We start from the raw sequence: 25,277 nt of genomic DNA, 5'->3' as shown, positions 1-25,277 counted from the left end.
CTGACCTTCTCAAGCCTATTCAGATCCCTATGGCTGGCATCCTATCCTTCAGGTGAGTGAAGAGCACCACTTAGCTTGATGTTGTCTGCAAGCTTTCTGAGGGTGCACTTGATCCCTTCCTCTGTGTCATTAATGAAGACATTAAATAACTCTGGTCCCAGAACAGACCCCTGAGGGACACCACTGGTCACTGATGCCCACTGGGACTCTGAGCTGTTGATCACTACCCTCTGGATCTGCTGTCTGACCAATTTCTAACCCACCTAACAGTCTACCCATCAAATCCATATCCATACAATTTTGAGAGAAGAATGTTGTGAAGAACCTTGTCAAAAGCTTTACAGAAGTCCAGATAAATGACATCAAGAGCCCTTCCCTTGCCCACTGATGGAGTCACTCCATCAAAGATAAGCTACTAAGTTGGTCAGGCAGATCTTGCCCTTCGTGAAGCTGTGCTGGCAGTCCTTAATGACCTCCCTATCCCCTCTAGTCCATGAAGTTTGAATTAAACAACAAGCTAAGAGATCAATTCACGTCTATTATAAAATAAAGATAAAACCTTGCTCCTCAAGAGATTGTGGATTATGTATCTGTATCAATACATTAATTACCTCATGGCTTTTAATGATAGTTTCCTAAATTTTAAGTATCCTGCAAATTTTTTCTCATTAATGGAATGATGGTTAACAACAACTTCCTCAAGCAACAACAGTATATGGCAAGAAAGAACTTGATTTGATTTCAAGATATTTACATGTTTGTGTGGAAAACCTATTCCAGAAAGCTAGCACTCCCTTTCACACAGAGATTCTGTCATTGTAGAAATTTAGAACTATAGCTGAAACTAAATTTGTTCTCCTTAATTTGTTTTAGCAGTATGCCACTTTCAGGGGTTAAGGAAAACTGCAGCAATAAACAGCATGCACTATACAAGAATTCAGGCAAAATAATCCCAAAATACCAATGGTAAAGAGCCTAATGTTAACACTACCTATCATTTTTTCAGTGGTATTCAAAGCAATAGTAGATAAATGGTACTCTTCTAAAGACTTTTCCTCTTCAAAGGAAGTATTTTGTATTTTTATTTTTCTTCAAGGTCTTTGCAAAACCATGGAAGAGAGCACAAGATGATACGGTCTCAGCTGTCAACACTATATTGCAAACAGCCACTGATGAAATCCCAAATTGTTAAAAAAAACCTAAAAGAGGATCTGACTTAAGTAAAAATAAAAAGGTTTAAACTCAATATAAGAAAGACTAAAAGGGGAATATACCACAATTGCAAGCTTTCAGTGGAGAAAAGACAAGCATTACAAATCCTCAGCTGTGACCGCTTCCCCACCAAGCTTAAGTAGCCAGAAATCACCAGGATTACAGTACTCACAACAAAGGTTTAGCACCTCATTATAAGAACTGGCATGCTGTCGTTCTTAAACAATTATGTAAAATCAAGAACTGATCAGGAACTGAACTAATGTGACCACACCATAATTTTCTGTTCCCTCCCACAGCTACACTCCTTCCTGCTCTTGCTTTCTTAATATTCCCACCCTTGTGTCCAGTACCCAAGTACCACTAACTGCACCTCTTGCTCTGCCACTCACCATGTTATTACTAACTAATCTGAAGAGGCATGACAAACACCAACCTTCCCTCCCCTCCAGTTAATAAATGTGCATGCCAGCTGTGTATGTATCATCTCTAGAATGGAATACTGTAACTCACAAGATGTGAAGCTGATGACAATGGCTCCAACTGGTACAGGATGCAGCTGCTTGCTTTGTCCATGCTTTAGGTCACATTGACACCTCAAATCTCAATTCCCCTTTTGCTTTTAGATTTACTTCAAGTTCTAGGTTGCAATCTCCAAAGCTCAAATTTTTGGTACATTAAAGATTAAATTATTTGTGAATATTAGAAATTTACACACCTCTTGAACAATACAAATCACAAAGCTTTGCATGAGATTTTTTTACAATTGAAAATTTAAAAAAAAATTTCTAGTTGTGGGATTCAAGCTCAGCATGATCTTTCAGTGGATTTTAAAGGGATATGAGAACCTAATTATTTTTTTTAAATGCTACAAAGCAGTCCTTTTGGAAGGCACTCTTACACAGCAGAAGAAAGTACACTATTATTTTCTTCCTATGCTATTTTGCAGCCCAAGACAAGAAAATTAATGAAAGAAAGAAGAAAACGCATCCTTCAATAAGTTTTATCCTAAGAAGGCAAGAGTCAGAAGTTGAGTGGGATATTGCTACTATTAATTCTACTTAAAAAGCACTGAGATACTATGGTTATAGAAAACAATATAAATTACTAAGATAAAAAGTGATGGGCAACAAAATTAAACTACAGAAACATTTTTAAGCAGTAAAAATTGCCCTGGAATCTAAATTTCATTCCTCCTCTTTACATGAACCCATGCATGTTCAGATTCAAGTAGAACTGTAATAATGTGACTACTGAACTCCACGCCTTGAAGAATCAGATCCCTAACATCAGACTTATAAGGCAATGAGACCACCTACTAAGTCACTCAAACTACATAAACAGAGCTCTTGTCTTCACCAGGGAGAATGCTTAGCTCTCTCAGATGCTTCGTTTTTTATAATTTCACTTGCTTAATTTGCTTCATCTGCGCTGGCTCAGGGACACAGAATCAGGCAAAAGAAAAGCAACCTTTTGTTGCTGGTTGGCATATCCTGGGTTTTGTATTTAGAAATTATTAAGAGAAATTATTTTCCAGATGCTTCTTTTAGTTCCAGCTGCTCCACATGCCCAATGTATTTTTAGGAAGGAAACTGCATCATAATTCTGCCGTTAAATGAAAGTTAAAATTAACTAATCCCCAAACAAAACCCCAAACCCCAAAAACTTCACTCTAAACTATCTTTGATTGCATACTTTGTCTGGAAATTACTTTAAGCGCTCAAATCAATAAGCAGTCTTTTCCAACAGAGCCATACATCTCACCTTTCAAAGCTGCTTGTTCTGCTTGCGTGTACATCCCCAGAAAGAAGTAGGTACAGGCAAGGTTCACCCAAACATCTGGTTTGCAAGTTGCTTGCTTGGTTAAAGCCTCATATTCCTGTAACAGAAGAGAGGGTTGATTTAAAAAAAAAAAAGTGTAATAGCACATACTTGTATTAAATCTAATTCTTTCTTCCATGATTTTACAATGTATCAGTAAATTACTGAGATCAAACAATTTATTTTGAAGTTCACTGCAGTCCTTACAACAAAACTGTTACTTTATGCTATGTCCCTACTTTTTTGTTTACAACAATATAACAGAAAACAGGGACAAGCAGTGCCACAAATCATCCACATAAGCAGGACTCAGTATTGAAGTTACAGAGATATAAAACATATTTATCTTGTAAATATATTATTATAAAAATATTATTTACATATATAAGCCCCAATATACGTAAGCTATAAAAGCATCAATATATCCAACTTCTGTGGCTTTCCTAAGTTTTCCTCCAGTCAAAGCCTGGGAGCCATAATCACCAGGGAAATCTTGTTGTGAATACGTACTGGAGCAAGTGTTAAAGGTGTTTTTGAAAACCTGTAGGTAGTGTCTTAGTGTATATTAAACCTGTGGAAGTGTGTGTCAAGTCTGAGGTTATGCAATATAATAACATCAAGTGCAGGAAGAATTTTTTTTTTTATTACTAATAACTAAAATAAGTATTTTTAAATTGTGATTCATTTTATCACATCCTTTTTTTAGTTCATATTTTTGTATATGTTTTATAATTACAAATTAGTACAGTGGTACATGTATATAATTTATAAATGTATAGATGTGTGCATATACATTGGGGGCGTGTACTCAACTTTTTTTTACTAATAGGGGTACAGCAAAATTGTCTGGAGACCAGTGCATTAAAATGCAAGCCTATAAATCGGTATTGGGCAAATTCAAGATCTCCTTATAGATGAAGATTAGTAATTTGTAGTAAATATTAATAACCTGTTCCTAACTTTACCATTTCCCATTTTAAGATTTACAGCCAACAGCTATAGAAAGGCTCTAGATAGCGTATTCTGATATTTCTTACACATCCACATTGATTACACATCCTTTAATTCTGCCACACACACTGCTTTATTTCTTGTTATTTGTGAAACATCAAAAACTTAACAGATCAATCTTTCAATTTACTTCTTTCAAACAAAAAAATTTTGCAGCCACTAAACAATTATATTCCTGAAGATAAGCATCTTTTCTCAGAGTAACAACAGGTATGAAAAACAGAGGCATGGAGATCTCTAAATGCCATTTTTTTCCTGTGTCACAGTTCTGATAGATTCCTAGGAAGGACCATCCCAATTGAAATGCCTGCTGCTGGTTCTCCTGCTCTTCATCCAGCCATGGAGGCAGGAAGCATAAGGCAAAGCAGGCAGGATAATGCAAGGTTCTCAAAAGACCTGCTGAAGGAATGTCATCCATGTACTCCAGATCACTGCAGGCCTCTCATCCCTCCCTGCAAAACAACCCCTTGACTCTGTACTTGTTCCCCAAACATGAATTGGAAGTCCCCTCTACCTAGGGACAGTTTAGCAGATTGGGCCTCTGTGGGTGGGAGACCTCTTACCTCTGGGGAGAAGGGCAGATATATATATATAAAAAAAAAAAAATATATATATATATATATATAAATAAATATAAATAAATAAATAAATAAATAAATAAATAAATATATATATATATATATATATATATATATATATATATATATATATATATACACACACACATACACACACACACATGACACATACATAATGAGATAAAATAAGCTATGGCCAAAGGACAGCAAATCCCAAGAATACAAATATGCTGACAACAATAAAGTTTAGAGTTTGCAAGCATAAAGAATTTTTTTTTGTTGCCAAATAAAAGTAAACTGCACTCTCAAACTGAGAAGATACTCATAAGGAGCACCTTAAAAGCCTGCTCAGTCTTGCTAGTGTTTCAGGGACTAGCTGTCCAACAGTATTTACAATAAATAAGTAAGTAAGTAAGTAAATAAGTAAATAAGTAAGTAAGTAAGTAATATAATAATAATGAATAATAAAGCATTTACATAGAGGCCAACCTTTCCTACTGAGGCCAGTTTAATCTTGACGTAGGCCTGTCAAGGAGCTCTGAGATATAGGCCACAGCTGTTTATTGGGACCATCTGGAATCTTTCAAAATTCATTCAGATTAAATGAACCCAAAGGTCTCTCTTAACTAGGGCTTCAGGCAGATTAATTAGAAAAGAAAAAGTGCATAAACACAGGTTATGTTCTGGCCTGGCCATTCAAAGTAAGCAATATATAAAGAGTGTTCTAGCAGTACCAATGTGAATCTATGGAAACATTAAACAAAAATTAGGACTATTAGTGCTCCTTATCCTGTAGTTCTGGGCCATGTGTCTGGACTATGTGCTGTTGCCCTTTTCCTCACTGAAAGCCATTCAACATCTGTCTCTCAAAGACTACTTCACAAGAACTTTCCCCTCTCCTTTCTAAATAAACCAACAAACCCAAACAAATGAAATACTCTCAAACCTGTCCTAAGAGTCAACCTGTGTCATGCTTTTTCCATCCAGCAGCATTAACAACTCCTTGTTATTTTATCTGTCCCTCCTCCTCATGCCTCTATCACTAGACACATGCAGTTTTCCTCAAAAGCAGTCTGCCAGGTCAATTGCCCACAACTGTGCAGGTGTACTGACCATGTGGAGGGCCAGGTCAATGCCCTTATTACGTGTCTGGATTCTCCAAGCCCATAAACACAGATGCTGAAGAGCCAATAAACAAACCAACAAATATGGCTGCTCAACATGTGCTCAAATGAGATACTTATTGTAACCTGGCTATGGACATCATAGAGAGGCCAAGAGAACTCCTAGAGCTAAAAAATCCACATTTTACTTTCTGTCTTCAGCTATCAGGAACTGGAGTGTACCTGTATTCTCACACTTCTCACAGAATTACTCAAGCAACACCAGAAACTGCCCATGGATGAACAATTACCCTCGTACAGCCCTGCTCCTTCCATGACTTATGATTCAACTAAAATCATCCTGAGCCAAGAAGGCAGGAGGTCCTGATCAGTGAAGTGGTGGAATAGCTCCTACTTCTCTGCCAGGAGGGAGGTGGCAGATTGGAGAGACTCTTGCTGGCTGGTTGTAGGATTTTGGCAGAAACAATGCATTGAAGGCTCTGGCCCAGGGATTATTCTTTGCTCTCATGTGTGCAGTTGATGAGCCAAAATGGCATTAGCATATCCAGCAGCTGCACCATATATGCCTAGAAGCAGAGGGTACAGACTGCAAGTATGAAACTTGTTCTTGAATCCAACCAAGAAGTGCACCTGCCCATGCCAATTTGTCTCATAAATTTTTAAAAATATACGTATGGATATAGATGTAGATGTAGATACAGATATTAAAAAATATAATAAACCATCACTTTCTTAAGGCCCCAGCTGATTCAATTTATAAGACCAGGCAGTTCAGAAACAGAATAATTGGCCTGATGCTCTAGTTCTGGTACTTGGGTGACACTGGGAAATTTTTCAGAATATATAAGATTAGAGCCATGAACATGTGGCAGCTGCTGCACAAAGACAGATGCGTTTATTACCATTATGGACACTAGATGTGGAAGATTCCAGAAAACTAATTAGATGTCACCATATACTAGGGAAGCTCTGGTTGCCACATGATGCCGGGAAGACATGAGCTACTCAGTAAAAATAAGTTTATCCATGAAGGAAGCTAGTCAGTCCCCCAGGAAAAAATGCACCATCACTGCTGGAAGAGTCAAGCCCATTGCAATAGCATTTGTAAACTGGGGTACAGCAGTAAGGATGAACCCACCAGACCAGTGGCAGTGACATAACCTTTGAGAAAGGCATCTGCTGTTAAGAATGGGAAAGTATGACCACAGTGAGGCTGAGGTTAGTGCTCGACCTAGAAGACACCTAACTGTTGTGGTGTGCCTGTAATAAGAGAATGTGAATTTTCTCACATGAATGTGACAAGAGATTTTGCTGTCATTCTCTCTGAAGATACTCCTGGAGCTGGAATGGACATCTGTGTGTTTTTCACTTCTTCCCTGTTTCTCCTGGTGGTGCATGATGGCCACCTCACCACAATTCGCAAGCTTCTCCAAAAGCTGCTATGCAACCAACACACCTGGCTCATTATGACAGTATCATCATTAATAAAAGCATGGAACAGTGTGATTTCTGCAGACCCTCATCAGGAACATGGACCATGAACTGTTAATACAGTAACACAGACTATGTGTTATCACTTGCAGGAACACATAGCAGTGTGAATCATTTAGGTTATGTGCAATGTCATTTTGGATAATTCAGCAGAATCTTTGACCCATAGTATTTTATTTACAGTGCTTTTGGCACTCCCCAAAGAATGCTCCAAGATCTCAAGGGTATGGATTATCAAGGAATTTGTCCTTGAGAATACAGCAACAACACCTCTGTAACATAGCAGATGAGATAACAGCATTTTACACTTCAACATGGAATTTGATAACTAAAAGGCAGTTCAGCCGCCACGGTGGAATGAGACCTACAGTCTTAGAAATTAAAACTAGAGTGTTCTGTCCCCGAAGAAACTAGGTTGAGATGCACAGGCTCATTTCCCACATGTCACCACAAAATGACAAAGCTATCAGGACTTATCACTGTGCAAAAAAAACCAGTATTAAATTCAGGAAGACAAGCCCTGTAATCTCTCACTTAAAACATACACAATCAATCAAACAACAAAATCGATCATACAAACCTTTTATTTTCCCTCTTGGGTAGATAACCAGGAAAAAGAAGGCTATGCTGCTGTGTTTAAAAGTCTGAATCAAGAGCATCACCTAGTGGTGAATCAAACACCACATGCAAAAACTAATTGAGAAAATTTTTAAAAAAGCCATCGCCTTTTCGTTGAAAGAAACATGTAAAATCTCCCCTGGCTACAAAAGCATCTACTGGTACTTCAAAAACCAGAATTTATTTCAAATTTGTTTTCATATTATTTCTTACTTCAAAGAAATTGCAAGTTATTTTTAATTTGAATATGAACATTTTTCTTTTTTTAAACTTTCACTCCCTATTAACACCTAATACCTAGATGTAAATTAACAACAGAAACTGATTTTTGTGTTCATAATATCTAAATTCCACAAGTATAAACATGAATATTAATTTACTGTGATGTCCTGTACTACTTCTATACTGTGTTTACCATCCATTTGATTCACTGAGCATTTCTAATATCTCCAATAGATGTTTTTCTCTTCAATTTTTTTAAAGGCCAGAGTGCCTTGTGCCTTTCTTACTTAGAAGCTTTAGAGTTTTCACCTCATGTATGCATCTTGTACATGTGACCATTTATCTAAGAGAGAAAATATCATCATTGTTCTAGAATCTATTTATTTTCTTTTTATTAACTTTTGTTAATACTCTAAATTAACGTCTGTTTTAAATATTGATTCTGGGGAAAGCAAGTTCAAAGACTGCAAAACCAGCTACACTTCAGTTACACTTCACAGTGAAGGGACACAACAGAACTGTAAGAGGCAAACATAAAAATATACATATTTGAACAATTACCATATATTTTAGTGACTGAAAGCTTTTAGAAAAGAAGACCACCTCATTTAGTTGAATTACCAAATAAAAGAAAATGCAAAGAAGACCAATAAAGTACATTAACTAGTCAGGGTCATCAACCTATAAAGAAAGAATTTTTTCATACCTATCACACATAAGCTACACAGTGAAGACAGAAATATTATTAAACCTGAAAAATGAAACTGTGGAAACCTAGCTGCAAAAAGGGAATGATGGGTTTAGGACATGAACAATGACATTCAACAGAACAAATTAAGCTACCAAGCCTAGTATGAAATAAGTCAGTACATAACATTTAACAAGTTCTATTTTCATAGGCAAAATACCATTTTTTTCCCCCAATCAAACTGCTTCCCAGAGCATCTGCCTTATTACTGTACATTTGTACCTTAACTGGCTAGCAGGGCTGTTCTCTATTACAGACCATCTTCCTCCTGTTGTCATGACTTTATCACAACATCCCAATTTCCAACCTCGGGAAGCAGGATTTCCCCACCTTACCTCCAGAGCTCTCTTGTAGTCACCCAAATGAAAAGCACAGTATCCGATCCAAAGGTTGCCATCCTCCTCCTTCTCACCCACGTGCTGTTTAAACTTTGCAGAGAATAAAGAATGTAAGAATTTTGTCAGCTGCCACAGTTTCTAAAGCTCCACAGATAACCAAAGCAATACTAGGCTATCATACATCGCGGATGGTTTGACAGCTGGGGATGCTGCTGGGGTGGACCTGCTTTCACATTTCCAAGGGCAGCAGCAGGAAGCCCTCAGAGGCCAAAACAAGCTCTGTGAAGCCGGGAGCAACAGATGCCGCTGCAGGGCCCCAAGGGGGCGAGAGGGTCACAAGCCAGGGGAAGGGGTGCTCTCGCCCCGCAGCCCCGGGGGCACAGGGCTGGCAGCGACAATACCGTTCTCCCGAGGGGAGCCCGTCACCTCCAGCAAGGCGATCGCGCCGGTGAAGTCCCTGTGGGCCAAGAGTTCTTCCAACTGTGGCACCTCCTTCCCTTTCTTCCTCCGCCTGTCTCCCGGCGGCGGGGTACCCCCCACGGCCGGCTTGGCCCTCGAGAGCATCTGGGCAGAGAGCAAAGGAGAACCGGGTCAGAGTGGGCCCTCGCTCGGCGGTGCCTCCCCCGCCGCCCCTCACCATCCTGCGATCCCCGACCGCCCTGCCGCCCCTCACCATGCTACCATCCCTCACCGCCCCGCCGCCCCTCACCATCCCTCACTACCCCGCCGCTCCTCACCATCTTGCGGCCGGGCCCGGGCTTCGCGTTGCGCCGGCGGCTCCGTTGCCGGGGTAACGGCGGGACGGCGGAAGGCCTCGGCGAAAGGGCGCCGGCTGACGACAGGCGCCGTCCCCAGGGTTCCGCCTCCCCTGCGGCGGACGGCGGTCTCCGCGGCGGCCGCCTCAGTGAGAAGCGCGCTGGTTCCTCCCCCAAACCCCGTGACTCTTCCTCTCCTCGCCTCTGCTCCCCGGCCTGAACATCCGGGTCCCGCACTTGGGTCTCCGCTACGGCACGGGTGTGGGACAGAGTGGCTGGAAAGCGGCCGGTCGAAAAGGACCCGGGGGGTGCTGGTTGACAGCGGTTGAACGGGAGCCAGCGTGTCCCGGTGGCCGAGAAGGCCCATGGCAATGTGGCCAGCCCTGTACACTCGTGAGGCCGCATCTCGAACCCTGTGTCCAGTTTCGAGCCCCAAACGACAAGAAGGACTTTGAGGGGCTGGAGCTTGTCCAAAGGAGGGCAGCGAAGCTGCTGAGCCGTCTGGAACAAAAGTCTAATTGTCCCAAAATATATATTTTTTTTTCACCCGGTGTTCAAGAGGCCAATCCACACAAGAGTCAAGTTCTTTGTTGTATTTACAGTTCTGCACAGAAGGGGGTGCTGGGTGGCAAACGCACAAAGCCAGCGTGACAACTACCAAAACTTTTCATTGTTTATCCATTTTAGCAAACAAAGGCATTAAGGTCCGTTACCTTCAGATTACATAGTTCCCTTAGTAATCAGTGTTCTGTCTAATGTTGGTTAATGATTCTCTCACTTTTCATGCTGATTAGTCCACATACTCAACCTTTTGGGTCAGTGGTCAGAATTTACCCACTGCCAATTACCTTTTACCCAGCTGGGGCTGATTCAAAACTAATAAAGACTCTGAGCTGTCTTTATTAGTTTCTTCCTTGTGTTGAGGGTTATGCCAAATGTCCTTGTGGCCTGTAAACTCTACATTCCTTGTGTCCTCTGTCAGTGGTACATCCTTATTCCCAAGCTTTGTTCACCTCCATGTAGGTCTGAGATCATTGAAACACGTCAAGCCCTAAACCTTAACAAGGCAGTTCTACCAACAACTAATTTGTTTCTAACACCTGGACATCACTTAGAGCTTGCTTGTTAGTTGCTCCCTGTTTCACAGATTAAATCTCTTTTTGATTAGTCTTGAAAGATAAAAATCAAAGAACATATTTTCTTAAGGTTAATAACATAATGATGAGTGGCTGAAGGAGCTGGAGTTGTTTCGTCTGGAGAAAAGGAGGCTCAGGTGAGATCTTACTGCTTTCTACAGTTACCTGAATGGGGGGTTTAGCAAGGTGAGGGTTGGTCTCTTCTCCCGAGTGACAAGTGGAAACAGCCTGAAGTTATGTTGTTGGAAGTTTAGATTTGGCATTAGGAAAAAATTCTTTGCTGAAAGGATGGTCAAGCATTGAAACAGGTTCCCCAGGGAAGTGGTGGAATCACCATCCCTGGGGTGTTCAAAAGACAAGTAGACGTGGCACTTAGGGACATGTGGAGCTGACAGACCTGCAGTGTTAGGTTGATGCCTGGACTCAATGACCATAAAGATCTTTTCCAGCCTTCTATGATTAGAAATGTCAGTGCAGAGGACTAAAACATTACACTACTGCTGACAACTCAACTAACTAAAAAGCACATATTCATGAACAGGAATAATGAAGTAGCTGTATTTCTACCTTTATCAGAAAAAAAACCCCTTTTTTTTGTTGATATGAATAAATATATTCTGTCATATTCCAGTCATCTGCGATACAGACCAGCAGTAAAGAACTGTGTGCTGCCCCTTTAGAGTATGGGTTCCATATTCACTGTGTCCCAATCACTTCAAGATGGCTTGACCTAGGAATGACACACCCAGCTTGGAGCTCTGAGAGATTGCTCTGCAACCAGAAACCACTGGAGCACAACAGCGCTGTGACAGTGTCCCTTGTGGATGAGTGTGCTTCCACACCACAGGCCACAAAGAAGGAAGGCAGATAATCCACTCTCCCACAAAGGATTTCTCTGCAAGAAATTAATTTTTAATTACTTAGTCAAAGTGATAAAGAATGTTTGCTAGTGATTTAGTCTGCTTTTATAGCTCTTCTCTATTATGTTAGGTATTATTCCTGTCAGGAGAAAATTAATTTCCATAAATAATTCTGAAATTATTTGCCCTTCCAGAGATTTGATTTCATGTGGTCAAACAGATAGTAAAATAGGTAAGATTCTTTTTTGAAGAAAAAGTAACTGAAAATTCAATTTTACTACATTGCTTTCTTCTGTTTTTTTAACAGATTCTTTCAGAAGACCCTGTTGTTCTAAGGATCAACATAAATACAGCTAAAATATTGACTCAAATGAAGGCAAGCTCTCAGCTGCTCCACTGGTTTCTCCCATATCCAAGTGGCTCCTAAATTTGTATGTGGTGGATCCAAAGCTGGGGAATGCACAAGAGCTAGCAGATGTGCAGTGCCAGTGGGTTAGCTGTGAGCACAAAAATGACAGTGTCAACTGTGATAAAAAGTGATAGCAGCCTCAAATTGACCAAAATATTTTTAGCATGTCTATGCAGAAATTTTTACTAAGATGCAATACAAAGTAGGTGGGGATGTTATAATTTTTCCTTATATGAAACATTAAGATGATGATTCATAAATTAAAGACAAGTCAAGAAGTTTGTCTACTCTGGAATAATACTGGAAAACTGCTGCAGTTCTTACCTCCACTATTCTTTTCACCAGTGCCATTATTCTGAGTCTGTGAGCTGTAAAATTATTAATGATCATGTTTATTTCCACACAGAATTGCTGGGAGAATGGGAATTTACTTATATTAATGGCAGCAAAAGGGAAATCATGCACCTGTAACTAAACACCAAAATAATAATAAGAGAGTGCAATGAGTATTTAAATAAAAAATCAGAGACTGGAAAGTGAGGTCTAAGAAAGGGAGAGGAAGGAGCAGAAGGAAATTTTAAAAAAAGAAAGAAAGCAAAAGCAAGAAGTGGAAAAAACCTCACTGTAGTATGAGCTAAAGCAAGAGGTTAGGACATGACCTTTGAATCAGCAACAATCATGTGTTTCAATTTCCACAATATCTGGGTAAGATCATGTTCTTTCAGTAATGATGGTTCACCATGTTCTGTGTCTCATACCTTTGAAAGTGCACCTGACAAGATCTGACATCTCAAGATAAATGATGCACAAAATTGAGAGCAATGGAATGCTCCCCTGCTACAAAGGCAATCCCTTTGATGAGAAAATGGAAATGATCCCTTTAAAAGCAAGGAACTTGAACAATACTTGCTTCTTTTTTTTTTATGGTGTCAGCAACTTCTGAGTCTTGATCTACCCTGGACAGACTACCCATGATGAGGGAAGCTGATACACGTAAGTTGATGGATCATGTGTGCCCTTTATGCTTTTGTTCTGTCTCTATTACCCAGCTCAGGAAGGCAAACAACAGTCCTGTCAGTTAAAGACCTCCAAATGGTGACATGAAAATTCATCATTTTTATCTTTATTTGGAAAGGGGAAACTTTAGTTTTCACTCATGTTAATGTCTGTTTTTTTTATGGGTCTGTGGGAAATGCACCTTCAGAATTTTTCTGATATTTCCAGCATGTACTTGTCATCAAGATTCAGTCAAGCTAATAAAAAAAGCCATTCTTGTATTTGATTTTAGGTAAGTTTTTAGAAGTTCATATATGTAGAACCAAAGGACAATCCATTGGTCCAGTATGAGTCAGTGATAGAACTGAAAATGGAATGCATGGTGAGCTGTGTCTGCACAAACTTATCCAAGCCAGAAAGCCACATCACTGCAGGAACTATTTCCCAAAGAATGCAGTTGTACTGGCTCAGGAGATATGCTGATATATTTGCAGTGTTCCACTGCCATCTGGATTTACAGGATCAAGTGTGCACTAGCCTGAATATCTCATAACTCCATCCCAGCACATAGTATAAACATGTGTAATGTTTAATAGAAAGAGGTTAAGGAAACTGAAATATATGTCCAGGATGTAAATTATTACACATTCAAGCCATTTACCTTTGTAAAGATAAACAGAACAGATGTTTGTCCATTAAGGATAGCTTACATTTTTCTCTTGACGGAGATGTATCCTGCTGAGTGTATAAAAGAGGCAAACCGTATGCTGAAAAGGTCAATGTGTCCTGTCACTCTGAAAGCAGAGTCCTTTAGAGAAAGAAAACAGTAGTTAAGAGGAAAGACTTCCTACTATTTATTTTTGTAGTATACAAGTTAGGTGGATAAATAATATTCACATCAAAATGTATATGTGTTGGGAAAGAGTTAACAGGAAGAAGACTTTCTTAATTGAGCTAGATGTTTATAACACATCACATATTTAGCTTCCTCTTCTGGTAGTGGCAACATAATAGATCAATAGGAGGATGGGGCCACCACCCAAGCTGTTGGTAATAGTCAGTGCTTTGCAGTGTAATTTCATTCTAATCTGTGTCAGCAGCTAAGTTATGGCAGGAACCTGAACTCTCAATAACCCATGGGAATGGCTATATTATCGTGCTGTACTATCAGGATAGTGTATCACATGACCCACATGTTTTTATGTTGGTTTACAGGCTTGTTGCTAATCAGTTGCTGGTTCCAAAGGATAGTGTTTGCAAAATCTTTCTTTATGTTCTTTTGTAGTAAATGAGAAAGAAAAAAATATCAGTTCTGAAAAGTCAATATAGCTGCTATGCAGCTTCTATACATGTGTACTGTATGTATACAGCTGCTGTATATGTATACTAAACAGCTAAATTCATAATAGTTTACATTATTGTCCTCTAAGTCTAGATAGTATTGTAAAAATAATTTAAAATATGGGAAAACATTATTTCATATCCCTGGTCTCCTCTCTAATATTGAAAGTTTATATTCTCCAGTTGACACCAGTAAGTTACTGACATTAAATAAACCCAGATGTTACAGTGCTGTATTTTTTTTCTTTTCTGTTGGTAACCATATTTGTGATTCCAGCTTCTAACAAAACTGAGAAAAGGGAAACTGAAACATTTCTATTTTATTTTTCTTCAATCTGATTTTTGAAATCTTTTTGAAGACAGGGTAGAAGCTGTTAAAGTCCCAGACAATCAATATAATTTGTGATCAGACTTAGCAACAGTGGGTAGAACTTCAAAACAACATCAATGTTTTTCAGCATTTATCCTGTTGGCTAAATATGATCAACTGTACAACATATAATGTCTCATGCATATTTATTATTAAAAATTCTGTATTTTATGCAAACAATGTTGACAGCCTTGCTTATTCAAAAACATAGACATGATAGATTTCTATCTATCTTATATCCTTAATTTCCACTGAAATTAAGGAAATTTGTTTTCAGAGTTAGTGGGAATTAAGAACATAAGTGCATCTACTGTTATTTTTATTTATAATCTTTTCAGATTTTTTTTTGTCTCTCCCTTTTTCACATTTCTCAGTTCTGCAATGCTGGAGACTTGCAGCATCTCTTTTATTTTAATGGAACCTCATATTCTTGCATACTGTCAAAGTTCCTGGCTCTGGAGAAAATAAAAAATAACATGCAACAGTGAAAAACATAAGCTGATCGCAACAATTGTCATTAAATGACATTGAAAAATAATTGTAGGAAATATTAATGGAAAAATTCCGTTTTAAAGGACACCGTCAAAATATGTTATTCTGCAAAATAAGATGATTGTATCACAATGCATGCTTCTTCACAAACTAGTGGCTTGAAAAATGCTACCTTGGTTGTCTTTGGTACCAAAGAAATTGAAGACAAGCTGACAATATGTTTGTCTTAGTTTCAGACTTATCAGGACTATTGTTACTAAGTACCACAAATAGCAGTTTGACTTGATACCTTAACATAAGTTTTTAGCTTTCCTGAGATTTCTGGAATTTTCTTTCCATGTATTTTCTCTGCTTTATCTTCTATGAGTGGTCAAGTGGAAGTAATGATTTTTAACCAAGTAAAAAATAAATTAGGCTGAGTGCCAGAATAAGATCCTAAACATGAATGTGGTAAAGGTGTTGGAGATAGACAGTGCATCATTCACTAGCAATGCATTATGAGCTGATAGGCAAAGGGACTCGGTGGTGCCCAGGCTGGACTATCATTCCCATTTTCAGGACTTTCAGACTCTGCACAAAAAAAGAGAAGCCACTGAAATGAGGAAAACCCCATGACATGCAGCATTAAAAAAGGAGTGGGAAATGTTCTATAGACCATAGTCTTTCATTGGCTGAGAGAGGAACAAGTCTTTGGAATTTTTCGCTCTTCTTTTTCTCTGACTGTCCTTGAATTTTCCAGAAGACAGAGAGAACTTCTCAGAGTACTTTTAGATCAGGAAGTCAGTGCTGATTATCAGTTGCAATTACACCCTATAATATCTAGTTGTTCATTATTCAGTAAATCCTAGGGCAGAAGAAATAGAGTGCTTTAGAGTGCTGTAGAACCAGGCACTGAAAGTCACTTTTCACTAAAACCAATGATACAGTTCTCTGGTGAGTTAATTTGAGGTGGTATTTCTAATCTTACACTGACTGGAAGATTACCTAAAGAGAACTATTATGCTGTTTTGTAGCTATACAATATATGGACAGATAATGTTGGTGAGGAACTGAATTTTTTTCTTCAGACAAATAAATACAGGGCCTGCCTATCTGAATCTGAATCATCCCTGTGCTGCTGAAGCCAAAATAAATTATAAACTACAGTGATTCAAGGGGAGACCTCCATGAGCTGTTAATCATGCTGATTACAAAGATGAGGGTCTCAAGCTGATGTTCACCTAAGAACTGACTTCTTGGATAGACACTTGCAGGTAGTGAAGATATGTAACATTGAGGATCTTTTTTACCTTTCTGCCAAGATTATAGTAGTAGCTGATGCCTAGAAGCAACAGCTAAAAAGAATTGCACAGGGGATGTCAGATGCTGGTTTTTAGCACCTTATTCCTTAGACAGTGATTTTATCTCAGAACTTTTAAGGGAGAATAAATTGTTCTAGAAGATGTGCTTTAAAAATGTTTTGTGGATTGTCAGGAGAGGTTACCTTAGGCAGGATATTGCTGGTGTTTGAATTTCCTGCTCTGTTTCTCCACCTATGAGAGACACTCTTTCAGAGGAAGGCAGAGTTATTTGCATGTGCTTTCAGGATGCTCCCATTACCTCTAGTTCTGTTGTAAGCCAGTATTTCTAGTTAAAGCTGCAGTCACTTTCAGGGGTCAAAAAGCTTTCTTTTTGCCTCCAACACATTATTTGTCTTCTGAGCTTCTGAACTTATCCTTCACTGACTAATTTTGGAAGTGTGAGAGCTGGCTCATGGTTGAAGAAAGGTTACTGAGATGGTGGAGAGAGTGCTCTAGAGAGATATAGAAGGTTTCTTTGAGTGGCTGTCTGGTTTGTATCACTGTTAACCTCTTGGGTTTATAAACTGCTAGATTGGACCTCATGAAGGAATTAGATGAGTTTGGCTCCTTGGGAGCTTAACTGTGTTCTGCAGCCAGGATACTATGAATGGACTGGCATTTGTGTCTCATCTCTTCTATTCCTCAGAGGCAGTAACAAGGACAAACTTACAGAAGCTTTTTTTTTCCTTGTGGCAAGCCTATCACATTTTGTGCTTTACACATCTGACTCATTTATTTACTCTTTCTTCTCTCCACCCTCGTGAACATCTATAGTATCAGTAACTGTCATGTTTACAGTGCAATGACACAGCTTTTCTTTGTCTCTCTTATGCCATGAGGCAGATGTTACTGATCCGTCTGCCAGGCAACTGTGTTTGATGTCCAAACCCCCAAGGTACAAAGGAAAGTGTGCTGTTTGGCAGGTTTCATGGAGAGCTTGTTTTATCCTAGCTGCTGCCTCCTGCCACACTCCCTGCTGCTCCAGGTTACCAGATTCACATGATTCCAGTCATGGGAATTCATTGAGAGACTACACACACACAAGGCAATTAAAAAGTTGATAAGTCAACAGTTAAATTTATATCATATTTTGGCTGGGTCTGTGGCATTGTGATGGTGTAGGACTAGGGAGGGAGTGAAAACAAATGCTGTGATAAGGCTATCTTTGATTTTACTTTTGTTTTTAAAGAACAGTTTCAACCTGCTAAAAAACCAAATAAATACATTAATAGATACAAAGCCAGGGAGACTTCAGTGCCATTACATACTCCCTGTGTGACCAGCTGTGTAAAATACTCAGTACTAGTTGCATTATTCATGCTGACTGTTTCTCCCAGATAGGCTAAGAAGAGTATAAAAATGCAAATCCTGCTCTGCTGAAGTTAATGATAAATCTCTTATTGACTTATATGGGATAAGTTTCAAGGACATTGGAAATACCTATAAAATGAGCCAGTGATGAGCAGATGATCTCCACATGAAAAGCCGTGTTCCATTCCCAGTCTGTGGCTCTAGCCAACAATACTAGTCCACGTTTACATGACAGACTGTTAATTTAGAACTACTGTATTATTAATTACAAATGCTAGATTAAATATGCAGAGATGTTTATGAACTACTTTTAAATGCTGGGTCGTGGTCTTCTCTGGGTATTAGATTCAAGCAATAGTAATTTGGTATTAAAATAGAATCACATTAAAAGATCTGTGCAAATATATCTGAGGTGTATTCAATACCTTCTAAATATAGGCTTCAAAAGAAGCCATGAATTTGCAGTCTTGTTTTATACCACAAGCCCTGTTACTTACATTGTTTCTGATTATTTTCAGTATTTGTCTTAAAATTATTTCAGGAAGATAATAAAAGTTAACTGATTTATTATCTGACAGCCTCAGTGTAGCTTTCAGTAGAAAAACAGAACCTGTTGTATGTGTGCATAAACACCCCATATTCAGCAAAAGCATACTCTATACTTTATTTAAATTTGTCTCCTTTGTGCCTAGAATTTTCCATAAGGCTTGTGGGTTGGTGGGGTTTTTTGTTGTTTGTTATTGTTTTGTGGGTTTTTTTTAGTGATGGCATTTAAAATTTAGCTTTGGTCCTGCAGGTCTGAGAGACCTTCAGCTTTGCTAATCCTTACCTGATGCAAGAGGTTCATCACATAAAGTATGAATATCTGGGGCCCCCATTTGAGGGGGTGGGAAAGGGTGATGAGAGCAGACGTGTCTGGGGCAGACCCAAGCACTTTGGTGCACAGTGCTGAGTGAGTATGAGTGGACAAGCCTTGTACTGAGTCTGTAAGAAGAAAGAAAGGCTTTGGTCTGAAGGTCTGCAAGTGAGACATTTTTGCCAACGCAAAAAGTACTTCACTGATATAAGCTAAAGGAATGAAATTGGTAACTTATCTCAGAAGAAAATATACCCTCAATTTATGAGCTCAGTCAGCAGAGCTGGTGTGGCAATGCAATCAAGAGATGTAGGGCAATGCAAACATGAAGTAACCATCTGTTTTCCTCTGGGCTTTAACAGACCTTATATTTTATTTCCATTTTGAAGAGTTGTCTTTATGGTTCATTTGTCCCCCCTTCTTTCTTCTCTCAGCTTATGCATGTGATGAAGAGTTGGTGCACTTATCATGCAAGGTTTCTGGTAATGTTTCAGTTTATAGCCTCAGCCTTTCCATGAGCAAACATTCTCAGCAACCTTTAGCCTCTCTCTTTTCCTGAGTTTTGCTGCTGCTACTTTTTCACCTTGAAGTGCCACCTAGTACACTGGAGGGACGGGCAGAGGTGAAGGAAGGGAAGGGGATAGGGAAGTGCAGGAGAGAAGGATCGCACAGCCTGTATTTGAATCTACAGAGTGGAAATCTCTTTTTTTCTTTCTATCCAGGAACAAAATCAATGTAGAGTATCTGAAAGAAAGAGAGTTAGAAGACAAAAAGAAGTGGGAGAGCACACACAATGGGTCTAAACTGAGCAATGATGAAGATACTGGTATTGGTGCTGGCCATTTGGCCTTTGTTTTCCTCACTGCAGCTGCTGAAGCAAGTGGGTTCAAATCGGTGTAGCAACAACAGTTATGTGATCAATGTGATGCTCATGAATTACTCGGATTTCCCATCAAGTACTGATAGTGTGAAGTTAGCTGTGAAACAAGCCTTGGAAAGGGTACAAAAGGAATTCCAGATGACAGGTAAGCCAATGGGTGTTGGTTACCCCTCTCTTCCTGTGATTTCTTGTCACACTTTGTGTCACAGTTTCCTACTCATCTGACCTTTAGCAAGGTGCTTCTCAGACGGACTCCTTGCTTGCCCATCTTATGTAGATCTTACGGAAATAATGACCTCTCTTTGTATAAACTGAAGTGCTCTACAAATGGGCAGAACCATATATATTTTCATGGTGTTTGGGCAGACTCTACCTGCATGCTTCTCTGCAGATGTTCAGCTGGGTTTGGTCGTGTGGAAATTATTAAACTGGATCAGACAAGACCAGTGATCCATCTCATACAGTAATTGGGTTGCCCTTGCTTCCTCTCCTGACTGGATTACCCTCTGCTTTCTGAAAATAATTTTCCTCTTGACCCTATCTGTTGATCACATCACAATCTGAAGTGTGAAGAATCTGCAGTCCATATTTTCCTTCATTTAGAATCATATTGCTTTTATTTATTTTGTTATTTTACCTCTCCTTTCACCATCACCAATCTACTGTCACTCTCTAGAATATCATGGGAAAAAGAGATTCCAAGGAAATAATAAAAGAAATAGTATCTATTCCCTACCTGCCCTCTAGTTTAAGAGATTTTGTCCAATTTTATCTGAAAGTGGTGTCTCAGTTACTTCTTACAGAACCTTAAAAAATTTGTCTAGTAAGGGTCAACACTAGCAGTACTTTTTACTAAAAGTACTAACACTCACCAGAAGTCAGGAGTCCACCTTGGACCGGGCTTCACAGTCACATCCATGGTAGAGGATGTAGACTGTAGGTAGACTTTGCAGAAGCAGGGAGACCTCAGAGTGTAAGTCTGCTCAGACCTGTGTCAGAAGGAGAGGGATAGTAGTGTATTAGTGGTTGCCTGCAGTTCATGATGCTGTTTGCTTTTCCATTTGTGTTAACAGGAGAAAATGTTACAGTGGATGCCATCTTCCACCCCTTTACTTCATCATTCTATGTCTCCCAAGCCTGCCGTACTAGCACCTGTGAAGGCGTGGAGCTCATCAAAACCATTTATGTGAGTAGCAGACTTCTTTCCTTCTGCCTGGGTATGCGTGTGTGTCTCTATCTTTCCTTCTTAACTTTTGATCCTGCTATTCAGTTCCAAAGAAACTTGACAGGGAAGTGAAGTTTTTAAAGAGAAGATGTTCCTATATGTTTTGTGAAAAGAAGTAGGCAAATACTGAAGAGAGATTCTATGAATGCTTTCCAGAGACTGCCTTCAGCTTTTGGCTCCTTTTCCTGTGCTTAAGTTACCTCCTTTTTATATCTACACAACTCTTTGTGTGGTCAGACAGCCAAAGCAATCCATTTAAAAAAACCCCAAATAATAATTAACTGAAAAAACCAAACCAGCAACTCAAACACTCAAAACAGCCCAAGCAGAGCAAAAAGGTCCGTTTCTAACTGGATCAGATACTGATCTGGTTCACCATCAGTTTACACAATACACAAAAGAGAGAGCTGTGGTGAGGATGGGGACGTGGGCAGAGAAATCCTTAGGCTGGCACTGTTACCAATGAAGTGGTTATGGAACTATGCCCAAAGGGCAAAGATGAAGTGCTTGCTTCTCATTAGAAATCACAGAAGTCACGTGAGAGAAACTATGTGAATACTTTAATATGAGGAAAAGCTTCAGTTAAAATCGGTGCATTAGAAGAAGCCGAGTTTCTGAAGATTTTCACACCTCTGAGTGAAACTTGGTCAATCCAATGAGAATTTTTAAGTCTACTAATCTATGAAAATACTCTAGTCTTTGTAAGAAATTGTCTCTCATGACACACAAAGATACAGGTCAGGCCTCATTTGATGGTCATGGAAGGATTTTTTTAAAATACTAGTGTCATATACACTTATGTAATAATTTTTCTGATACACAGGACCTTGTAATACTAACCACCCTGTCTTCAGGTGGTGCAAATGCAAACTCTTCTGGGGTGTTTAATTTCAAATGTGCACCTATAACAATATTTTAATCCTTGCTTGCTGTCTGTGTCTTAACAAATGTCATACTCTTTTTTTGGCTTTCAGTGATTTCTTTCCTCCTCCTCTTTATGTTTGTTCTTTTAAACTTTCTGTAGCTCCTCTCTTCTCTTTTTTTGCTAGGTAAATTCTGTGACCCCTGATATCCTACAAATTTCTTCCGTCCTCCTCTCTCTGCCAGTCCTTTGCTTTATCCCAAATGACCCTTTTTGATTCCTTGCAGGATTCTGGCACACTTGGCTGTGCTGTCATAGGACCTGCTTGCACTTATGCCACCTTCCAAATGGTCTCGTAAGTACCAATTCTTCCCCCTTATACTGTGATGTTAAAGATGTCAGCTGCTGAACAAAGTTGTTTTGTGAGTAACAAACCTGCAGAGACATTGGTGTTTAGAGTACATCAGACACCTTGAAGTCTACAGTCAAGACAGTAAGAATTTTACACATAGCCATTTTATTTGGTAGGTGGAAAAAAATCCAGTTCCAAAGCCCAACTTTAGTAGGGAAACTGCTAATTCCTGGCAGGAAGTTGAGTGATTGATTGAGGAACACCTGGAGAGCAGCCCTGCAGAAAGGGATCTGGGGGTGCTGGTTGGCACCCCCAGAGTCAACCCAGACAGCACAGAGGGCAAACCCTACCCTGGGGTGGATCAGTACAGCATCACCATCTGGTCAGGAGAGGTGATTATCCAGCTGTACTCAGCAGTGGTGTGGCCTCACCTTGAGCATTGTGTTTAGTTCTGGGCCCCAAAAAATTCAGAAAGATGTGAAGGTCTTTGAATGCTTGCAAAACTGGTGAAAGGGCTGGAAGGCATATCCTGTGAAGAGCTGAGGGCACTGGGTTTGTCTGGTTTGGAGAAAAGGAGGCTGAGGGAAGAAGACCCTGTTGCTTTCTACAGCTTCCTGAGAAGGACAAGTACAGAGGGAGGTGCTGATCTCTTCTTCCTAGGATTCAGCAACAGGACAAGTGGGAATGATTCAAAGCTGTGTGTATAGGTTGGACATTAGGAAGCATGTTTTTAGCAGGAGCATGGCTGAACATTGGAACAGGCTTCCTAGAGAGCTGGATCATACCTTAAGCTTGTCAAGTTTAAAAGGCATTTGGACAATGCAGTTAGTAAGTGCTCTAGTGGAAGGTGTCCCTGTCCATGGCAGGGGGTTTGGAGCTAGATGATCTTTAAGAACTCTTCCAACCCAAACCATTCTATGTTTCTATGAATAACATACTGTAGCTTTTGGTCAGTCCTGAAATAATCACGACTGTATGATTTTTGTAGGTCCCTTTTAACTGAAATAATCCATTCTCTTCTATTCTAAGTCTGTCAGAAAAGAAAAAAAAAGCCCGTTTAATTAATGAAATACTCTCCCTGTCATTATATATTACATCATCTATGTCTGTTTCTATTGCAATAAGTAAAACCCCTGTAATTGGGTAAGTGAACGTTACCCGGAAAATAAAATTTTGTCACAATAATGCCAACAACTCTTATGGCCATGGTTTTTGCAGGCAAAATTCCCTGTTATAAGAAAACAGCATACAAGAACAAAACCATTTTGAGTTTAGTCTAACATCACAGCATCCAGGAATATACTTTTCTCCTTAAAAGCTTACTGTCTCTGTGTATGAAATGATCTTTGTTTTACAAATTCCTTGTCAGCAGAGGGTTGCCCTAATTTTTTCTTCCTGACTACTGCTGTTGCACAGCTCCTAAAATACACCTTTGTGAAACAAAAAGATTTTTCCTTTGAATTGTAGAAGTAAAGCTTTTTTTGATGGCAAAAAGCTGTCGCCCTGCAGCAGTGTCCCAATAAGGAGATGAAATTCATCCCATGGTAATGGCAGCCAGGTAGCAGAAGTCTGTCTTGAGCCTTTGGACTCCTGTCACAACCCTTGGGGCTGAAATGGTGTGTGGTGCCCAGAAGGGCAGGCGGAACTAGGGACAGTGCAAGAAGATGCCTAGAGCAGTTCAACTGGGCTTTTTGGTAGCAATACAGACTTGAAATCTGCTTGTGTTCTTGAGGAACCTTCTGGTTTAGGTTTAAATTGTGTTAAACTAACTGGGGGCACAAGAGGAGAGACAGGTGAGGATGGAAATCGGTAGCTGCCTTGGTGCAACAGCAATCTGTTCAGACTTGTCCTCTTATCTCTTCCTTCAGACTTGAAACAATACTGAGGCTGCCTCTGATCTCTGTAGGGAGTTTTGGACTGTCCTGTGACTACAAAGAAAACCTAACTCGCCTTCTGACCCCAGCCAGGAAACTGAACCAATTCTTCTTTCATTTTTGGAGACATTCTAAACTGCCATTCAAAACCACGACCTGGGAATCTGTCTACATTTACAAGAGAACTGAAACCTCAGAGGCATGCCTCTGGTAAGATCTGGATCCACCTCTGACCCAGCTGTTGATAAATGCCATCTCCACCCTCAGACATGGTTTCTGCAAAGTGTTCTCTCAGTCCTACACTTTGGAAGGTGCCTTACTACTACCAAGGAGTGAGAGAAAGAAAAGATGGATTGTAGGTTTTAGCTGTAGCTCTTGCCTGAATGTTTCTCTCAGTCTATTTTAAATATTTGCAAGCCTTTGCTTTTCCTTTGGACAACATAACCCACATGTTGTCTGTGATGAAAATACTTGTTTACAGCCTCCTAATATAAATAGTATGACATGAGAAGCTCCTCCACAGGCTCCCCATAGGTGCCTTTTTAGGTCAGGAGTCTTACTAAGCTCTTAAAATGTTTCTCCACATTAATGGCTTCAATCCATAGGCGCTATTTCCAAAATTCAAACTTTACATTTCTTCAAGCAAAATTACCCCAATGATTGCAGAGTTTAAGCTATATTCAGAGCAAAGGAGGCAGCTCTCATTTTGTGACCTGAAACATCAGGCTGTGCTTGGATCTCAGAAATGCTGGGTTTTCTCCTTGCCTGAAAACAAAGGCTGCTTTTAGACAAATAGGCTCTTTAATATACCAGTATTTATAATTACTTTTCTGTTATTGAGTCTGATTTAACTTTCAGCTCATGTGAGTGTGTCTATGCTACTTTGTTTTTTTTTTTTCCAATTTTGGGATATAAAAAGCTGATTAATTAAAAAAAATCTCATTTCTCCTACTAATTTTATAAATGTAGCTGAGAGGTAGCAAAGAGTTCATGGAAATAACTATTATATGTATTTCTAATTAATAACCTGAGAGACTTGCAGATGTCTAAGCAAA

At 39.5% G+C, this 25,277-nt stretch overlaps 2 protein-coding genes across 4 annotated transcripts in view; one reads left to right on the top strand and one right to left on the bottom strand.

Moving 5' to 3' along the window:
* IFT56 (intraflagellar transport 56) overlaps positions 1-10,009 on the bottom strand; it is a 47,188-nt gene extending 37,179 nt beyond the window's left edge. For 2 of the 3 annotated variants that reach the window (XR_007776626.1, XM_030237969.2), the window contains exons 1-4: positions 9,901-10,009; positions 9,590-9,727; positions 9,161-9,253; positions 2,977-3,091 (exon numbers count right to left, since the gene is read on the bottom strand). Coding sequence is in view for 2 of the 3 variants with exons in the window: in XM_030237969.2 (XP_030093829.1) it covers positions 2,977-3,091; positions 9,161-9,253; positions 9,590-9,727; positions 9,901-9,903 (349 nt within the window). In the remaining variant the exon portion in view is untranslated. Of the gene's footprint in view, positions 1-2,976; positions 3,092-9,160; positions 9,254-9,564; positions 9,728-9,900 lie in introns of those variants that run through there. The other variant, XM_050970123.1, reaches the window with a different exon arrangement.
* A 9,834-nt stretch (positions 10,010-19,843) lies between these two features.
* GUCY2C (guanylate cyclase 2C) overlaps positions 19,844-25,277 on the top strand; it is a 45,021-nt gene continuing 39,587 nt past the window's right edge. Inside the window, exons 1-4 of the mRNA XM_009086575.4 lie at positions 19,844-20,054; positions 20,983-21,095; positions 22,284-22,351; positions 24,217-24,432. Coding sequence (XP_009084823.3) covers positions 19,844-20,054; positions 20,983-21,095; positions 22,284-22,351; positions 24,217-24,432 — 608 coding nt within the window. The remainder of the gene's footprint in view (positions 20,055-20,982; positions 21,096-22,283; positions 22,352-24,216; positions 24,433-25,277) is intronic.

The sequence above is a fragment of the Serinus canaria genome, chromosome 1A (assembly GCF_022539315.1).
Source record: "Serinus canaria isolate serCan28SL12 chromosome 1A, serCan2020, whole genome shotgun sequence".
Taxonomy (NCBI): domain Eukaryota; kingdom Metazoa; phylum Chordata; class Aves; order Passeriformes; family Fringillidae; genus Serinus; species Serinus canaria.
Note: the sequence above shows the minus strand (reverse complement) of the source record. Positions and strands in the feature narration are given on the sequence as shown.